Source organism: Euleptes europaea, chromosome 17 (assembly GCF_029931775.1).
Source record: "Euleptes europaea isolate rEulEur1 chromosome 17, rEulEur1.hap1, whole genome shotgun sequence".
Lineage (NCBI taxonomy): Eukaryota > Metazoa > Chordata > Lepidosauria > Squamata > Sphaerodactylidae > Euleptes > Euleptes europaea.
In genome coordinates this window covers 51,488,852-51,507,692 of record NC_079328.1, presented here as the reverse complement: position 1 = coordinate 51,507,692, position 18,841 = coordinate 51,488,852, and the positions used below count along the sequence as shown (strand labels likewise).

Below are 18,841 nucleotides of genomic sequence, written 5' to 3'. Positions count from 1 at the left end.
ACCTGATCGCCACGAGGGCTAGACTGCGTGCTTCAGCAAGGCACATAACACCGAAACCAGCAAAGGCTGTTTAAAATTCCCTAAGCAGAAGTCAAAGGACATTGTGCTAAGCAGAAGTCAAAGGACATTTGAGGCAGCTCGACTGCTCAGGTTGGGAAATCCAACTCAGATGTAACAGAGAACGATGTTTTGCCATAAACCACGAAAGGAGGAGACTGGAGCACCCAGGCCAGAGGCACAATCACAACCCACCAACCACGGTTTGGCCATTACATGTGAACGGGCACATAAAGTGAGTGCAATCGTCAGCCCCACTCTAAGGAAGGGCACCTCAGGACCCACTTTGGACAGCCACGTGGGTTTCTTGTGGGAAACACTGATGCGCCTGCAGTGCAGTAAGTGGCATTGCCAGAGTATCTCTTGGGAACACGGAGGCATCCACATACCTCCGGCAACGCCTCCATTCTCTGCATCTCCACCTTCGCCCCGACTGCACCAAGAATACGGGCTTCCCTCTTGCAGCATGGACACAAATAATCAAGGCCCGCGAGAACCCACGGGCGCTTCTGACAGATTCTACCCATGGGACACCTGGTTCACCACCCTATTTCACACAGCAGCCGGCCAGCAAACCCAGCACCAGAGCCCAGTTCTCTCCCTGGGGTTGCTTTCCACACTGACCTCCTCTGGGACAAGTTCCCTTCAGTCGCCGTGGCTGGCACTGCCTGACGAAGCTCTCCACACACACACACCCGGGTCTGTCCAGTTCCCTCTTAAAGCCACCCATTTTCCAGGCGACCACCATATCCACTGGCAACAAATTTCACAATTTCATTACTCTTGAGTGAAGAAGTATTTTCTTCTATCCATCCTGTATCTGTTGCCCATCAACCTCCATGGGAGAAGGAAGAAAACGTTCTCTCTAGCCACTTTCTTGCTTAATTTTATAAACTTCTATCACTTTTCTTCCTTAGCTGTCTTTTCTTTCCAAACTGAAAGGGCCTTACCTTTAAGTAAGGTGCTCCAATCATTTCATCATCTCAGTTGCCTTTCTCTGCACTTTTTCCTAGCTCTACAGTATTTTTCTTTACATATGGCAATCAAAACGATATATGGTATTCCATGTGAGGATACCCCGGGCAGCAATAGCCAATACTGGCGATTTTGTTTTCAACCCCTTTCCTGATAATCCCCAACATGGAGTTTGCCTTTTTCAACACTGCACAAACCAAGTCCACATTTCCACTCCACCCCCAAGATCTTTCCCTCCCACTCTCCGCCAATTCATTCGCCATCAGCATTTATTTAAATTTACTATTTTAGTTCCAACGCGTACTACCATACACTTACCTGTGTTGAATTCCATTTGCCACGTGGTTGCTCACTCACACAATTAAGAGAGGTCCTCCTTGGGCTTCTCACAATTCACCCTGGTTTTCACCATCCCCAGTAATTGGTGGTCATGCACAAAGGTACCTTGTCAAACATCTTACCATCTATTGCTGTTGTTGTTGTTGTTATTTACTGTATTTATATTTTGCCTTTCTCACTGAGACTCAAAGTAGATTACAGTGTTAGCTGGTAATTGTCCATATGAAGGGACATCCAATACAATGGGGCCAGGGCCAGGATTATAATGTCTACCAGATGACCCTTATCCACAAACTTGTTAACCCTATCAAAGAACCCCAAGAGCTTGTTGAGGCAAGACTTCCTTTTGCAGAAGCCAGGCTGGTTTTCCCTTAACAGGCTTTGTTCCTCTACATGATTAATAATTCTGTATTTAACAATGCGTTTCTACTAATTTACCTGGAACAGGTATTATATTAACTGGCCTATTATCTCCTGGATCTCCACTGTACAGTTTTTAGAAATTGGTAATACATTTGGAGTCCCCTCAGTCTGACTCGGTTATCCAAACTCCTTCCTGAAAACAGAGGTGCTCCTGTGTGGGTGGGGGGCCCTACATTTTCCACAGTGAATACAGACACAAAATAATCCATTCAGTTTCTCTGTGTCTCCCCATCTTCCCTAAGCAGTCCTGTCATCCTTTTGCCATGCAATGGCCCAACTGCCTCATGGGCCAGTTTGCTGCTCTTGATATATATGAAGAAATGCTTACTGTTGGGCTTATTGCTCTTAGCAACCTGCCCCTCAGATTCTCTTTTTGCTTACCGCATGGTCAACTTACATTGGTCCTGCCACCCCCACCCCCTGGGCTCCTTTTTGTTACTTTTTTTCAGGCAAGTCTTCTAGTTTTTGAAGGAGGCCTTCTTGCCTGGGCTCATTAACCACACCAGCATCCTCTTCCTAATCTGAGGTATGAGGTCTACAGGGGCTTCACTTAACAGAGTTTTAAATAATTTGCATCCTGGGGGGATTTGACTGTTTTGATTCTTCTTTTCAGCTTCCTTTTGACTAGTTCCCTCTTCTGAAATTAAGTATGATTGTTTTGGACGTTAGAGGAAACATTCCATTCACATGAATGCTGAGCTGAATAGCACTGTTCCCAAGTGGTGAAAGAAAAACAGAGTTTCACTTACCTGTAACTGTTGTTCATCTGGTGGATCTTCTAGGCAGGCACACATTGGGATTGCGCAGGCGCAGGCCAGCCACGGATAAGATTTGTCAGCTTCTAGCAAAATCTAGAGAGAGTGCTCCCCCTCCCCTTGGGGCATGCAATCTCCCCGCCCATCGGTCACATGACCCAAGGGGGAGGGAGCACTCTTCCCTCCAGTTCTCCAACCTGCCGCCACGGAACCAACCACTGGTCTAGCGGAAAGGTCCCACAGCGGGGAAGGAGGGCGGGATGTGTGCCTGCATAGAAGATCCACCAGATGAACAACAGTTACAGGTAAGTGAAACTCTGTTTTTCATCTGCGTGGCTTCTATGCAGTCCCACATTGGGAGAGTAGCGAGCTCGCTTACCAGGACGGTGGGTGTGGGACAGTCACTGAAATAAAGACTGCAGGACAGCACGTCCCACGGCTGCATCTCTTGCAGAGTCCACATCCACAGCGTAGTGTTTCAAAACGTAGAGTGCATGGACCAGGTGGCAGCCTTACAGATGTCCCGGAGATCTATCTTGGAGGAAAAGGCGATGGAAGCCGCATACGCTCTGGTAGAATGCGCTTTGATCATAGGAGGGCACTCCTGGTGAGCAAACTCATATGCCATTTTGATGGTTGACGTGATCCACCTCGAGAGGGTCTGAGGAGAAGCACGATGACCCTTGCGGTGTCCGCTGAAGCAAACAAAAAAGTTGTCATCTTTACGGAAGTTCTGAGACCTTTTAATGTAAAAAAGAAGGGCTCTGCGGATATCGAGGGAATGTAATGCTCTATCAGCATCAGAGGATGGGTGAGGGGAAAAAACGCGAAGGACAATGTCCTGTGGAAGGTGGAAGGCTGAAACAACCTTAGGTAAAAAGGAAATCTTAGGCTTCAATACTACCCTATCCGAGTGGAACTTAGTATAAGGAGGGGAATGTGACAGTGCTGACATGTCGCTCACCCTACTTGCCGAGGTAATGGCGACTAAAAAGGCCGCCTTGAACGATAGTAAGGCCAATTCGCAAGTAGCTAATGGCTCAAACGGAGGTCTCATGAGTTGTGAAAGGACTAAGGAGAGACTCCACTGGGGAACTGGTGGAGTGACAGGAGGATACAATTTTACTGAGACCCTTCAAAAACTTTTTGGAAAGGGGATGAGAAAAAAATGAGAAGGAGTCAATATCTGGATGAAAAGCCGATATTGCAGCTAAATAAAGATTAATGGAAGAATTAGATAAGCCATCATCTTTGAGGGATAGAAGGTAATCAAACACAACAGACAGTGGGCAATTGATTGAGGTTAAAAATATTTCACCAATCAGAAAAACGTCTCCATTTAGCGTTGTAGGACCGCCGTGTGGAAGACTAACGAATGCAGCAGAACCTTAGCTACTCTGTAGGACCACTGCCCCGGGGTAGCACCCTCCAGGTCGCAAGCTGCAGGTCCGGGGGGGAGTGGGAGGGATTCCTCAGAAGAAGAATGTAATTCCCTTGTGCAAGTGACATGAGCACTGCGAACCACGAACTCCTGGGCCAAAACGGAGTGACAATGATGGCATCTGTCTTGTCGTGGTTCACCTTGGCTAGGGCCTTGTGAAGTAGAGGGAATGGGGGAAAGAGATAAAACAGAGCCCCGTTCCAAACTGCCTGAAAGGCATCTCCCATTGAGCCCGGGCTGGCTCCCGCCCTCAAATAGAACCTGGGACACACTGAGTTGAGGTGTGTGGCAAAAAGGTCTATTTGCGGATAACCCCAATGGCGGAATATTTGGTGGAGACAAGCGCTGCTCAGGGTGAGCTCGTGCGCTTGACTGGGAAGGCGACTTAGAGCGTCTGATAGTGTATTGCTCTGGACCGCAATGTGAATCGCTACGAGTAGCGCGGTGAGCTATGGCCCATTCCCAGATGTCGCTGGCTCCCTTGGAGAGCGAAACGGACCCTGTGCTGCCCTGCTTGTTTATATAGAACTGGGCGGTGGAGCTGACTGTGGCGATCTGAAGGTGCTGTCCGTGCAGGTGCCCTGTGAATGAAGACAGAGCAAGACGGATAGCACGCAGCTCCAACAAATTGATGTGCAACCGGGATTCTAGGAAGACCAAGTACCCCGGGCCGTAAGGTCACCACAATGAACTCCCCAGCCTGACAGGGAAGCGTCTGTGAACAGGTACCTCTGAGGAGAAGGGCGATGAAAGGGGACACCTGAGAGGATGTTGGCATCGCGTGCCCACCATTGCAAGGAAGAAATAACATATCTAGGGATGGAAAGGCATTTGTATTGGGGATCAACATTGAGCCTAAACAACCGGAGGAACCAGTTTTGGAGCGGGCGCATACGAAGCCTTACAAACTCCACCACGGCCATAGTAGAGACCATGAGGCCTAACAATTTCTGTATATGATGGGCCGCTGTTTTTTTTTTTTTTGTGAATTTAGCCACCATTTTTGGGATGGCGCGAGCCCTCTGAACAGTGAGGAAGGCTCTGGCTTGGACAGCATCCAACTGTGCCCCAATGAAGGTTTGTATTTGCACAGGTACAAGCTTAGACTTAGAAAAATTAACCAAAAGACCCAGATTGTTAAGGACTGAGAGGATTAAGTCCACCTGTGTGGCCAATTCCGATTGTGAAGGATCCACTACCAACCAATCATCAAGGTAGGGGAATATTACGCAACCCGTCAGAGCAAGGTGGGCTACCACCACTGCAAGGCACTTCGTAAATGTCCTGGGGGCTGCGGACAACCTGAAGGGCTACAAATTGTACTGGTAACATTTTCCATTGCATTCAAACCTTAGGTATTGGCGACACTCAGTATGAATTGCGATGTGGAAATAAGCGTCGCAGAGATCTAACACCACGAACCACATATGTTTATCCAGGAGGGGAAGCACTTCTGGGAGCGTGAGCATACGGAACTTCCTGGTCCTAATAAAGGTGTTAAGGTCCTGGAGATCCAGGATAGGGCACTTCCCCCCTTTTTTATCCACAAGAAAAAAGCAGGAGTAAAACCCGCGATTCCGTTCCGAAGGTGCAACCTCTGAAATGGCTCCCTTAGGCAGGAGAGTGGTAACCTCTTGTACGAGTAGGTCTGGGGCCAGTGAAAGGGAGCGGCCGGTGGGCCTGTATGGAGGTAACATATCAAATTCTATGAAGTAACCAACATTTATTATTTTGAGAACCCAAACATCAGTGGTAATAGCAGACCATGAGTGGTAGAAAGCCAACAGGCGATCAAGAAAGCAAGCAGACACATCTAGTCATGCCTGCTTCGGTTTGTTGAAATGGCCGGGAGACCCTCTGGGGCCTTTATGGACCCTGGGTTTGGGTGGGAACTTCCTGTCCTGCTGCGGGCAGGGAAAGGACGGGCGGAAGGAGGGTTGTTGGAAGGAACCCTGGAGACAATATGGGCGGGAAGATTGGTTGGCTTGACGGCCAAAATAACGCTGCTTAAAATCGGGGACTTGGGGAGCAATCCCTAAGGATTTGGCATTTGTTTTGTTCTTTTTCAGGCGATCCAGGAAAGTATCAGTTTGGTCGCTGAACAAAGATGTCCCTTCAAAAGGAAGGTCCTCAATACGGGCTCGAGTGTCATAGGGGAGAGCAGACTGGAGCAGCCAGGCATGCCGGCGAATGACAATGGCAGAGGCAATGGCTTTACTAGAGGAATCCGCCACATGGCGTGCAGCTGTAAGCTGTTGCCTTGCGAGGGACATGCCTTCGGACTGAATGGCTACTGCCGAGGGACGTTGATTGTCGGGAAGGATGGAGATTTGAGGGGATATACGATCCCAGAGGGAGTATTGATACCTGGCCATGATGGCAAGGAAATTGGAAATGCGGAGGCCCACCTCAGTGGAAGTGTAAATTTTTCTGGCAAGGGTATCTAGTTTACGGCCCGACGGCGAATGGATCCGGACGAAGCCGGGGATCGAGACTGGTGCAGAGAAGTCGATCGACGCAGAGGCTGTTGGCTGGGCTCGAGATGGGACGAACCCTTCGGCGACTCCGCTTGGTTCCTTTCAACCAAATGTTGGGAGTCTTGATGAGCACTCACAGGAGGGGGTGGTTGATCGGCACCGACCTGGATCTCTGTAGGTTCTGCCCGAGGCCCTTTATCATCAGGCCGTGGGGACTTGTTAAGCACCGGAGGCACATCTTTATAGAGGTGAAGGAGGTGCTGTTTGAACTCAGCCGAGTCTTCCTGGGCCCTGCTCGGACACGGAACCGAGGGGGTAGCCAGGGAATGAGGAGGCGAATCCTCTATGGTAATGGGCTGCTGTGCAGCTTTGTCGGGAGCTCGCGACTCAGACGGACGAGGCAAGCGAGGCGACTTGGCTTGGGATTGAAGGTGATAGACGCCGAGGCGATTTGGAGCGGGAAGCATGGTGCGATGAGCCGCGGCCGCGGCCATCTTGCGAAACCGGAGCAATAAACTTTGCTGGCCGAATAACGACGGAGGAAGGCTTCTTAGAAGGGCCAACTTTTTGGGACAGTTTTTGTAGTGGGTCCCACATCGAGTTGGGACTTACCGGTCAAAGTACCCAGTTCAGCAGAACGACCTCGTGGGCGAAGCGACTCTTTGTAAAGATGAGAAAGTAATTGAGTCGACCAAACCCTCAAGGCCTTGTTGGTGAATTTGGAGCAACTTTTACAAGTTGCCGGAATGTGGCCTTCCCCCAGACAAAGGAGGCATTCAGTGTGGGAATCATTCTTCGCCATTTTAGTACCACACACATTTCTTGAAAAGTGGAGCTTTTTGGGGCTCCACGGCTAGAGGAAGGTGCTGACACGTTCTCTCTCCATGGCGGCAGAAAGAGAACTGGAGGGAAGAGTGCTCCCTCCCCCTTGGGTCATGTGACCGTGGGCAGGGAGATTGCCTGCCCCAAGGGGAGGGGGAGCACTCTCTTATAGATTTTGCTAGAAGCTGACAAATCTTATCCGTGGCTGGCCTGCGCAGTCCCAATGTGGGACTGCATAGAAGCCACGCAGATGAACACCTCCTATCTCATGCTCAGGCTGCACCCAGAGCCAAGTCCAGGGTCACATCCCCTCTACATAAGAAAGGCCATGCTGGATCAGACCAAGGTCCATCAAGGCCAGCTGTCGGTTCACACAGTGGCCAACCAGGTGCCTCTAGGAAGCCCACAAACAAGACCACTGTGGCAGCATTGTCCTGCCTGTGTTCCACAACACTTAATATGATAGGCATGCTCCTCTGATTCTGGAGAGAATAGGTATGTCTTGTCCACTCCCCTCTTTAAGCCTTCTAAGTTGGCAGCCATCACCACATCCTGGGGCAGGGAGTTCCATAATTTAACTATGCATTATGTGAAGAAATACTTCCTTTTGTCTGCTTTGAATCTCTCACCCTCCAGCTACACCAGATGACCCTGCGTTACAGTATTATGAGAGAATCCAATGCCTCTGTGACTGACATAATGCCTTTTTTACTAAGCGATAGGGACCCCAAGGCTACATTGTCAGTGGCAAGATTTGTTTCAATCCTTATATCCCTCCAACACTAGATATATGCTGCTCAAGATCAATTGATCAAGGAGCTTCTAAGGGATAAAAGGAAAGGAAGTATTATGAGAGAGGGAGAAAAGCTTCTCCCTGTCCAGTCTCTCCATACCATGCATAATTTTATAGACCTCTATCACGTTTCCCCTTAACTGCCTTCATTCCAGGCTAAACAGCCCTGAGGTTTCAACCGCTCCTCATAGGGCCGTTGCTCTACTCCCCAGATCATTTTGGTTGCTCTTTCCTGCACCTTCTCAAGCTCTGCGATATCCTTTTTTAGGTGTGGTGATCAGAACTGTACAGAGTACAGTACACACAGTACACAGTGTGTTCTCACCATAGATTTGTACAAGGGCAGTATGATAGCAGCAGTTTTATGCTTCATTCCTCGTCTAATTATGGTCTCTAGTGGTCTCCATGATCAGCTCTTCCAATGCACAGTTCATAGCACTCAAAACCTCATCTCTACAGTATGAAGAGAGCACATGTTTCCCCTGACTTCCTTCTCCATCTTTCCTCATAGTTTTGGTCTGGCAGGCAATAGACAGCATGGCCCCAATAGTAAATCGGCACCCTTCCTCCCCCACAGCGAACAGGCTTGTGTGAGGCCAGCCACCCCCCTCTCTCTGGGGAGGGGAGAGTGAGTGGCCAGGGCTCTGGACAGCATTTGTTGCTGACAACCTCACGCGGAAACCCCACAGAAAGCAGCTCAGGAGTCCCTCTAGAAAAGCAGTTCCTGGCAAAACTACTAAAGAGTAAAACGAAGCTCAGCCGGTGTCCAAGTCAACAGATTCTCTCAACCAGCCCCCCACCCCACCCACCCCCGAGAAAGAAGGGGCTGCTTACCTTGTAGAGTTTCAGGCTGGCCTCGTGCCGGGAGTTGGCCGTGTGCAGGCGCAGCTTCTCCAGGCTGTTGGTGTAATAGTCACAGGCGTTGCACTTCAGGTGCACGGGGTTCCCGATGGCCACGCACTTTAGCCTCCACTCGTTGGCCTTGCCCCCCTCCTTGATGTGCGCCACCAGCTGGTACTTCTGCACATGCTTGTCCGTCTTGCAGTGGAGCTGGAAGTTGGCCTTGAGCTGCGTGTGGTAGCGGCACAGCTGGCACTGGTACGAGTCCCCCAGGGCTGCCTTCCACTCCTCCTCGGGCAGGCTGCGCTCCACGTTCATGTGGAGCCCCAGCAGGTCCAAGTTGTCCGTGCTGAACCGGTTGCACACGGCACACTGGAAGAGCTTCAGAGACGGGTCGTTGGTTTGCGTGAAGGTCTCCCCCAGGTTCATGAGCTCCTCGGACACCAGCGGCCCACCCCCGAGTCGCATGTCCAGGGGGATCTCTCCACCCACTGCGCAGAGAAAGGAGAAAGGCCATCAGAAAACAGGAGAGGGCCAAAGACTCTCTCCCCACCCCTGGCGTCCACTTCAGGACCAGCAGGGCACCGAGAAGTCTCACGCACCAAAGGGCCTCCCAGGGAGCCAGGAAACAAACGGGGTGTTTTTGCAAAGAGGCCACTTCTCCCCACTCCACCCCCATTTTGACCCTGAGGCCTGAAGGGGGCATTTTGGGGAAAGCCTCTAGTGAAATGTTCCCCCTTCTGGAAGGACAGCCACACCTCTTATGGAGCACGCCGAAGAAGGCAGCCAGTTCACGTCACTGCAAGCCCCTCAGACCTAAGAGTCAAAGATCTCAATAGTGACCGCTGCCAAATCTAAACAGGCTCCTCTACAAGCAATACACTTCGGACATCTTGGGGAAATACTTGCAAATGCTGCAGGACACCAGACAACCCTCGGCACGTGTTCCCACAGGCCAGTGGGCCCCACCCAACACAGCTACCGCCCACCCCTCTTGTTTCACACCAGCCGCAGTTTTTGCCACCAAGGGAAGCAAAGAAAGGGGGCTGCTGCCATTCACACACACCCTCACCTTTTCTGCAATCCATGCAGCTCAAATGTCAGGATCAGAGGCTGCGGATCTTTCAGACACTGATTCTGAGTTATGCCAGCATCCACCAAAATATACCACTCAATGCCGTTAAGTAGATTAGCTGACTATCCAAATATATTGCTAATCCTCAATTATAGGAATGCTTATGTCCTGAGTTCTCTAAAATACCACACAGAAACAAATGAAAGCTTTAGGAGTAAGGTCTACACACTGATCTAAGTCCAGATAACAAAACCTTTCTTTTGGTTCTTGTAGGTTATCCGGGCTGTGTAACCGTGGTCTTGGAATTTTCTTTCCTGACGTTTCGCCAGCAACTGTGGCAGGCATCTTCAGAGTAGTAACACTGAAGGACAGTGTCTGGTAACACTGAAGGACAGTCGAGACACTGTCCTTCAGTGTTACTACTCTGAAGATGCCTGCCACAGTTGCTGGCGAAACGTCAGGAAAGAAAATTCCAAGACCACGGTTACACAGCCCGGATAACCTACAAGAACCAATGAACTCTGACCGTGAAAGCCTTCGACAAAACCTTTCTTTTGTTTACTATAATGTTGATGGTTTCTATTTTCAACTTTTATTTTACAACTATTTTCCGTCTTGGAAAAAACCATGATACATTTAGAAATCTCTGGATGCTGCAGCCTGCAGTTCTACAGCACTGTGCATAATTTCAACTTTTTGAAAACATAATTTATTTATATCGAAGAAAATGATACATAAGGCTGTATGTTATCCACAAACTTCACAATCCAATGTGGGATGAACGGTAAAAGAACTGGATACTCATCTATTCTTTGGAGTGTTCTTTTGTTTTCTCTTACAAGGTCAGCTTTGCTAACAATGTGAGATTCCCACCTCATCTACTGCGCTCCATTGCTGAGAACAGGGGGTCAGATACACATCCACAGTTACTAGGAACACAGCTACTAGTTCTACCCACGCAACTGTCAAGGTAGCCTCACAATACCACTTTGGGGTATCTTCATATTCTACAGCCTGTTCTTTCTCTAATCACAGCTATGGCCTGTTCCTTTTGGGAACTCCCTTTTGGGGAGTTACTGGACAGTCCTAGCAGACATGCATTATATCGGCATGTAAAAACATTTATGGATCAACCACAGCAAAATGTTGGCAACGTCAAGCTTAAAAGTACATACAATGGATCTTGAATATAAATAAGGCGTTTATACTTTTACACGTCATACATTTATCAAATAGTACAATTAAGAACAAACACAATAAAGTTCCATTTGATAAGAAAACTAGCAGAGCACAGACACTGCCTGTTCCCCCCACCAAAACTTCCATGACCCTCACCCACAGCTTGGAAAACAGTTTTCTTCTGCAGCTTTCACACCTTCAGCCATGCGTCTCAGTTCTAAGCTGACTCCCCTTCTCATCCACCCCCACCCCCCGCACGGAATCCTGTCCTTTTTTGTGGAAAAGCCACAGGAGACCAGGCGTCATGAGGGCCGAGCCACACAGGTTCAACTTCGACATAGCATCCCGTCATCATTAAGAGGCTCAACCATGGTCTGGGGGCTGAACTAAAAGCCACGGTTTGCAAGTGGCCAGCCAATCAGGGGCTGTGCTGTGAAGTGGGCCAGGGTTAGCCTCAGTTTGACATGACGCGCCAGTTGACGCCCCACAGCCGGCTCCAGCCCTTCCGCTGTCTCCATGGCTGCAATGCCACGGAGAGCGGAGTGCACGTGCGACAGAGACAGCTGGCTAAGCCTGTGCCCGTCACTTGCTGCCCAGCCTGACTTCCAGGGTTGATATTGTGAGGATAAAATGAGGAGGGGAGAACAATGCCAGCTGCTTTGGGTCCCCGCTGGGGACAAAGGCTGGGTATAAATCTCTGAATGAACAGACATAAATCCAATGAAGGGAGCACAGAAGCCAGAGAAGCAGTTCAAAGCCATGGTTTGCTGCTTGTGCTTCTGGAAGCTCAAACCATGGTTAGCACAAATGCAGCCTCCATCATACCTCCTACCCCACAGTTTAAAGACAAACTGGAACATGTCCAGACAAGGGCGACAAAGATGGTGAGGGAGACCAAGTCCTATGAGAAAAAGTTGAAGGAGCTGGGTATGTTTAGACTGAAGAGGAGAAGACTGAGAAGGGATATGATAACCAGCTTCAAGTACTTGAAGGGCTGCCATATAGAGGAGGGCGCCGAATTGTTTTCTGTTGCCCCAGAAGGCTGGACCAGAACCAACGGGTTGAAATTAAATCCAAAGAGTTTCCATCTAGACATTACAGAATCATAGAATCATAGAGTTGGAAGGGACCACCAGGGTCATCTAGTCCAACCCCCTGCACAATGCAGGAAATTAACAACTACCTCCCCCCCCCACATCCCCAGTGACCCCAACCTCCCCCCACCATGCAGGATTCCACAATCAAAGCACTCCCGACAGATGGCCATCCAGCCTCTGCTTAAAGACCTCTAAAGACGGGGACTCCACCACCCTCCGAGGCAGTGCATTCTACTATTAGGAAGAATTTTCTGACAGTTAGAGCGGTTCCTCAGTGGAACAGGCTTCCTTGGAAGGTGGTGAGCTCTCCTTCCCTGGAGGTTTTTAAGCAGGGGTTAGATGGCCATCTGTCAGCAATGCTGATTCTATGACCTTAGGCAGATCATGAGAGGGAGGGCCTCTTGGCCATCTTCTGGGCATGGAGCAGGGGTCACTGGGGTGTGTGGGGGAGGCAGTTGTGAATTTCCTGCATTGTGCAGGGGGTTGGACTAGATGAAGGGCAAGGTCTGCTGGGCAAAACCCAACATGGCTTCTGTAAGGGTAGGTCCTGTCTCACTAACCTATTAGAGTTTTTTGAAAGCGTCAATAAGCATGTGGACAGGAATGAGCCTGTAGATATTGTGTATTTGGATTTCCAAAAAGCTTTTGACAAAGTCCCCCACCAAAGACATAAGCAAACTTCATAGTCATGGGATAAGAGGACAAGTCCTCTTATGGATTGAGAGCTGGCTGAAAAATAGGAAGCAGAGAGTAAGAATCGATGGTCAGTTGTCACAATAGAGGGATTTGAGTAGTGGGGTGCCTCGGGGATCTGTGTTGGGACCGGTGCTTTTCAACCTGTTCATCAATGACCTGGAGTTGGGGTTAAACAGTGAAGTAGCAAAGTTTGCAGATGACACCAAATTATTTAGGGTGGTTAAAACAAAATCGGACTGTGAAGAGCTCCAGAAGGATCTCTGCATACTGGAAGAATGGGCATTAAAATGGCAAATGAGATTCAATGTGAGTAAGTGTAAAGTGAGGCATATCGGGGCAAAAAATCCCAACTTCACATATACACTGATGGGATCTGTGCTGGCAGCGACAGATCAAGAAAGGGATCTTGGGGTGGTAGTGGATAGCTCAATGAAGATGTCAACCCAGTGTGCGGCTGCTGTAAAAAAGGCAAATTCCAGGCTGGCCATAATTAGACGAGGAATAGAGAATAAAACTGCTGATATTATACTGCCCTTGTACAAATCTATTGTGAGACCACACTTGGAATACTGTGTACAGTTCTGGTCACCACACCTAAAAAAGGATATCACAGAGCTTGAGAAGGTGCAGAAAAGAGCAACCAAAATGATTAGGGGGCTAGAGCAACTGTCCTATGAGGAGCGGTTAGGACGCTTAGGGCTGTTTAGCTTGGAAAGAAGGCGGCTGAGGGGAGACATGATAGAGGTCTATAAAATTATGCATGGTTTGGAGAGAGTGGAGAGAGTTCATAATACTAGAACACGGGGTCATCTGCTAAAGCAGGAGGGTGAGAGATTCAAAACAGATAAAAGGAAGTATTTTTTCACACAACACATAGTTAAATTGTGGAACTCCCTGCCCCAGGATGTGGTGATGGCTGCCAGCTTGGAGGGCTTTAAGAGGGGAGTGGACATGTTCATGGAGGAAAGGGGCATTAGTTAGAATGGATACTAGTCATGCTGCATGCCCATTCTCTCTAGTATCAGAGGAGCATGCCTATTATTTTGGGTGCTGTGGAACACAGGCAGGATGGTGCTGCTGCAGCCGTCTTGTTTGTGGGCTTCCTAGAGGCACCTGGTTGGCCACTGTGTGAACGGACTGCTGGACTTGATGGGCCTTGGTCTGATCCGGCAGGGCCTTTCTTATGTTCTTATGACCCTGGTGGTCCCTTCCAACTCTATGATTCTATGGTTCTAAGAAGGGACAAGTTCAGAGACACATCCTGTTAGGTAAGGAGGACACGCCAGGCAACACATGGCTGCACTTGGGACACTCCAGCCAAGGCAGAGCCCACCGCCCTGGGGTCAGGGCACAGAAACAGTGGAGAGCAGAAGGGCCCACGGCTGGATTCAAAAGTGTTTAGCCATGTCCAAACCTCACCTCGCTTCAGCCAACCCCCACAGAGGGACTTTGCCCATTAAAAGGGCAGCAGAAAACAGGACAGCAAGGGCAGGCGGGGAATTGGGGGAGGGGAAGGTTCTCTCTTCCATGTGTCCTCCTTCTCACACAAGTCATCACATTAATACAGACGTCTACAAAATAATCACGTCATTCTAGTCACATTATTTTACACACAAACATCTCCTTCAGTCGATCCTGTGCAAGGAAGATTTTTTCACGTTGACCACAGAAGCTTTGGTGACAGAAATTGCTCTTCTGCCCTCCGGGGCCCTGCTCGGCAACTTGCTCTGCCATCCCCACCCTTGGACCTAGAAGGGCCCCCCTGCCAAGGCCAGCCCTCCCCACAACAGCTGCCATCCTCATTGCCTACACAGGAACAGTCAAGCCCTGCTGGGGCCTCCTGGACAACAAACTAGGAATGACCTTCGCAAGGCGTTCTAACATGTTGCAAAACTACCAACGAAAAGGGCTCTTTCTAGAGAATACCTCAGACCAGAGCCTGGGAATGAGCAGGTAAATACAGCTCCCTGAAAAGCTGGTTGGCGCGTCAAAGGAAGGCTCTCCCAGGCATTCTGAACTCAAGGCAGGCAGGCAGAGAGCAGACTTCTGCTCCGCATCAAAGGCAGCCACGCTTTCCCATGGCGGGAAACAGGCAACATCCTCCTCTGTAATGGAAGCACCGAGAGACTCCTTGTTTGGGGATAACAATAAGCTGCTGATTGGAAGAGAGAAAAAAACCAAAGGGGTGGGTGGGTGGCCAAGTAGAGCCTTCCCTAAAAAGAGGCAAATTTGCCTTCCCCAAGACTCAACAGTTTTTCTGTTGAATTCCAAATAGATGCCCTGCTGGCAAGGAGATTTTAAAAACTCCCCTCACACCTTTTACGCCGCATTTTTACAGCCAGCCCTCTGGAACACACTTCTTGAAGCCCAACCAGAACATCCAACGACGGCGCTAATGCTCTGCTTAATTACGGGATTAAAATTAAGAGTTTCGAGCATTTAGCTCGGCACTAAGAAACCACCACAACCAACCTGGTCTGCTTAGAGACAGGACTGTAGTGGAAGGTGCGACTGGCCGTTCTGCCTTTCCTACGGATTGCAGCATGGATGGAAGGCCCTCCCAAGAGACCCTGCCGCAGAAACGAACACCCCCGGCCCTCAGGGTGCTCCAAGCACAAACTTGCCTGGCGCTTCTCTTTAACAACAGAGAGCCGGAGTTTGCACAGAGTCTGCAGAGTTGGAAACAAGCATGACTCAGTCTTTAACTTGTAAGTCTACCACGGTGCCCCACCCCATGGCTGCAGTCCCGACCTTATCCCATGTGCCACGCAACAAACCCACACGGCCCTAGAAATGCCACATCTGTGCAGCCTCCTGGCCACTAAAAGAAGGGGCTTTCCTTCCAGCGGTTGCCCCAACCGCACACACAGCTGCACAAGACCACCCCCCTCCTGAAGACACCCAATCGCCTCACCTAGAGACGGGGCCAGGGAGGCCACTGGGTTGGTGGGGTCCAGCTGGAAGCCGCCCACCAGGAAGGGCGCCTCCGAAGCAGCACTGTCCATCTTCAGGGCGGGCAGGGTCATATTCTGTGCCAAATAGTACTGGTAGAGCTCAGCCTCGGCAGGCAGGCTGCCCAGGCCCAGGTGGCGGCTGTGCTGCATTTGGCTCATGTTCTGCTGCAGCAACATCATGTTGTGCATGTGCTTCTCACTGGTCATGTGGATGCGAAGGTTCCTGGCAACATTGGTCTCATAGTCACACACCTCACACCGCCAGGTAGGTTTGCTTTTTGGTTTGGTGGGGGAGGGGGCCCCACAGCCACTCCCCATGTTTGCTGCGGCAGCTGCGGCAGCAGCGGCAGCTGCTGCCGCCGCAGCCGCCCCAGCAGAATGGCTGAACACTTGCTCCCCACCCCCGTTCTGCAGGTTCTGCATGTTGTTGAGATGCTTGTCGGACTGCATATGGATACTGAGGTTGCCTTTGGTCGTCGTGGAGTAGTTACAAACCTCACACCGGAAGGGCTTGTAGCCACAGGTGTAGCTCTCGCCCCGGGCCAGCCGCGGGTGGGGCTGCCCACTCTTGCAGTAGGCGCACGAGCCACCCGGTTCGGGGTGCTTCTCCTTCATGTGCGCCTCGAGCGTCTGCTGGTACTTGTAGTGCCAGTTGCACTTGGGGCACTTGAGCGTCTTGCAGGAGTTCCGCGAGTGCATCATGGTCATGTGACCCCCGAGGGAGCGGGAGGAGCCCAGGACGGTGTCGCACTTGGGGCACTCCACCCCGCTCCCCGAGGGGCACTCCCCGCCCCCCAGCTCACAGAGGGGCCCCAGATGCTGGTGGTGGGAGGCGTAGCTCCCCTCCTCGCCCTCCACACTTTCGCTGGGCTCCGGCAGGGCGGAATGGTCTCTATTGGCACTTTCGTCACTGAAGTCCAGTCTCCGGCTGCCCTCACCGCCTTCACTGTTAAAGCTTAAACAATTCCTCCTGTTTGCACCATCAAAGACAAAGGAAGAAGCAGAGTTAGAACGAGAAGAAGAAGCCGTGCCCCAGGACAGGCTCTGGAGCACGCTAGGCATTAAGGGAGAAATGCTTTGGTTTGAGAGAGCAAGGTCCTTCTTGCCGCCGCCATCACTTGCCACAGCCTCAGGCTCCTGGGGAGGCCTGTCCTCCAGGTCGTCCTCCAGCTCACTTGGGAACAGCCCTTTGCACCCCTCATCGTCCTCTTCCTCCTCCTCCTCCTCCTCCTCCTCTTCCTCCTCCTCTTCCATTCCTTCCTCCTCCTCTTCCTCCCCAGCCAGCTCGGCTTTCTCTGGGACGCCGTCCTGGTCAGCCAGCTCTTGCTTCTCACACTCGGCTACCCCGGGGTCCTTCACCTCGGAGGATTTGGTAGGACTGGAAGCCAGGGGGCCCAGGGGGACTGAGGTAATTGGGGTCTTCAAAGCTGAGCTGGTTAGCCCTCCAAGGTTCAAGAGGGCCCCAGGGGCCAAGAGGCAGGAATGAGGCTCTTCGGCTCCACTGGCAGCCTCCCCAGGGCCACCCGCTTCCCCCTCCATTCGGATCCCACTGAATTTGCCATAGAAACTGTGTCCTGGGCCTATAAGGTTAGCTGTGGAAACTAAAGGGTGTGGAAAGTTTTTGGTTTTTGGTTCCAAAAAGCTGATGAGAGGTTCTTTGTCTTTGCCTATCCCTTGGATAAGAGCGGAGATGTTCTTATTGCTAAGAATTTCCCGCTCCTCCTCGCTCAAAGTCATTCGATGGTCATGCACGGCATGGGTCACAAACGAGCGGACGTACCCAAAGGACAGCTTGCACAAGAAGCACATCAGGATGGGCTTCCGCTTCCCGTAGAGCACGAAGCCATCAAATTTGGACAGGTCCACGTTATTGGGAACATCTTTGGATACACAGGAGCTTTTGGCAGAACCGTCGCTGTTCAGGTAATCCTTGCTGCTTTTGTGGCGCACATCAAAAACGCGGAAGCTGTGCAGGACAGGGCTGGCCCCTGCCAGGGCTGAGGTATTCGGGAAGGCCTGCTCCGAGCCCTCAAACCATTTCCCGAAGGACGAGGCTATGTGGAAAGTGTTGATGATCTGCGGGCAGACTGGCGCAGCAGAAGCGGGCTCGCTCCCTTTGCCCCCTGCACTGGGGAGAGAGTTCAGAAAGAGGGAAGGGAGAGCACTGCTGCCAGGCCCGTGGCCAGCCCCACAGGCCCCCCCAGTCTGGAGCAGCTGGCTGAGGCTCTCCACAATGTACGCCGAACCATCCGGCTGGTAGACGATCTCCCCGGCCAGGTTCTCCACGTCGCTCTCCTCCTCCTCCCCCCCCTCCTCCCCAGTGTCGCTCCCGTTCTCCTCGGGCAGCGGGAGGAGCAAGCGGGAGGCGCCAGGGCAGTGGTGCTCCATGTAGGTCTGCAAGGTGGCGAAGGAGGCGGCGCATTTGTTACAGCTGACCTCCTTGCTGGCTGGCTCGGCGCTGGGGCCAGAGGCGGCCCTGTCTGAGGAGCGCTCGCCGGGAGGAGCCTGCTGGCCGCCTAGGGCTCCATGGCTCTCCGCCCCAGACTGCTCCATGGTACCAGACTGGCCGCCGCGTTCGGTCCACGGCTGGTGCGGAGGGAGAGCACACCCATGGTCCTTCCCCGAGATGGCGGGCGAGTCACAACCTTCCATGTCGAGGCCCGCACGGAGTGTTCATGGCACCCAGTATGGCTCGGACCTGAAGGCAGACACAGAGGGGGGAGGGAGAGAGAAAGAGAAAGAGGCAGATCAGTAAGGAGGAAGCACCGGCGGCCTTGCCACACCGCTCCTGCCCACGGCCGAGCCTGCGAGAGACAGAGGGGAGAGGGCGGAAGTCCCCAGGCAACCCAGCAGGGCCCGCTCCAAAGTACCCCGGCCACCCACCGCTTCCGGCCGGCTGTCAAGGCCTTGGCAACTGG

General features: G+C 51.4%; 1 protein-coding gene across 1 annotated transcript in view; it reads right to left on the bottom strand.

Annotated features, from left to right (window-relative positions):
• ZFHX3 (zinc finger homeobox 3) overlaps positions 1-18,609 on the bottom strand; it is a 94,237-nt gene extending 75,628 nt beyond the window's left edge. Inside the window, 2 exon segments of the mRNA XM_056862422.1 lie at positions 8,917-9,413; positions 15,884-18,609. Coding sequence (XP_056718400.1) covers positions 8,917-9,413; positions 15,884-18,575 — 3,189 coding nt within the window. The 5' untranslated portion in view covers positions 18,576-18,609.
• Between the last annotated feature and the right edge of the window lie 232 nt (positions 18,610-18,841).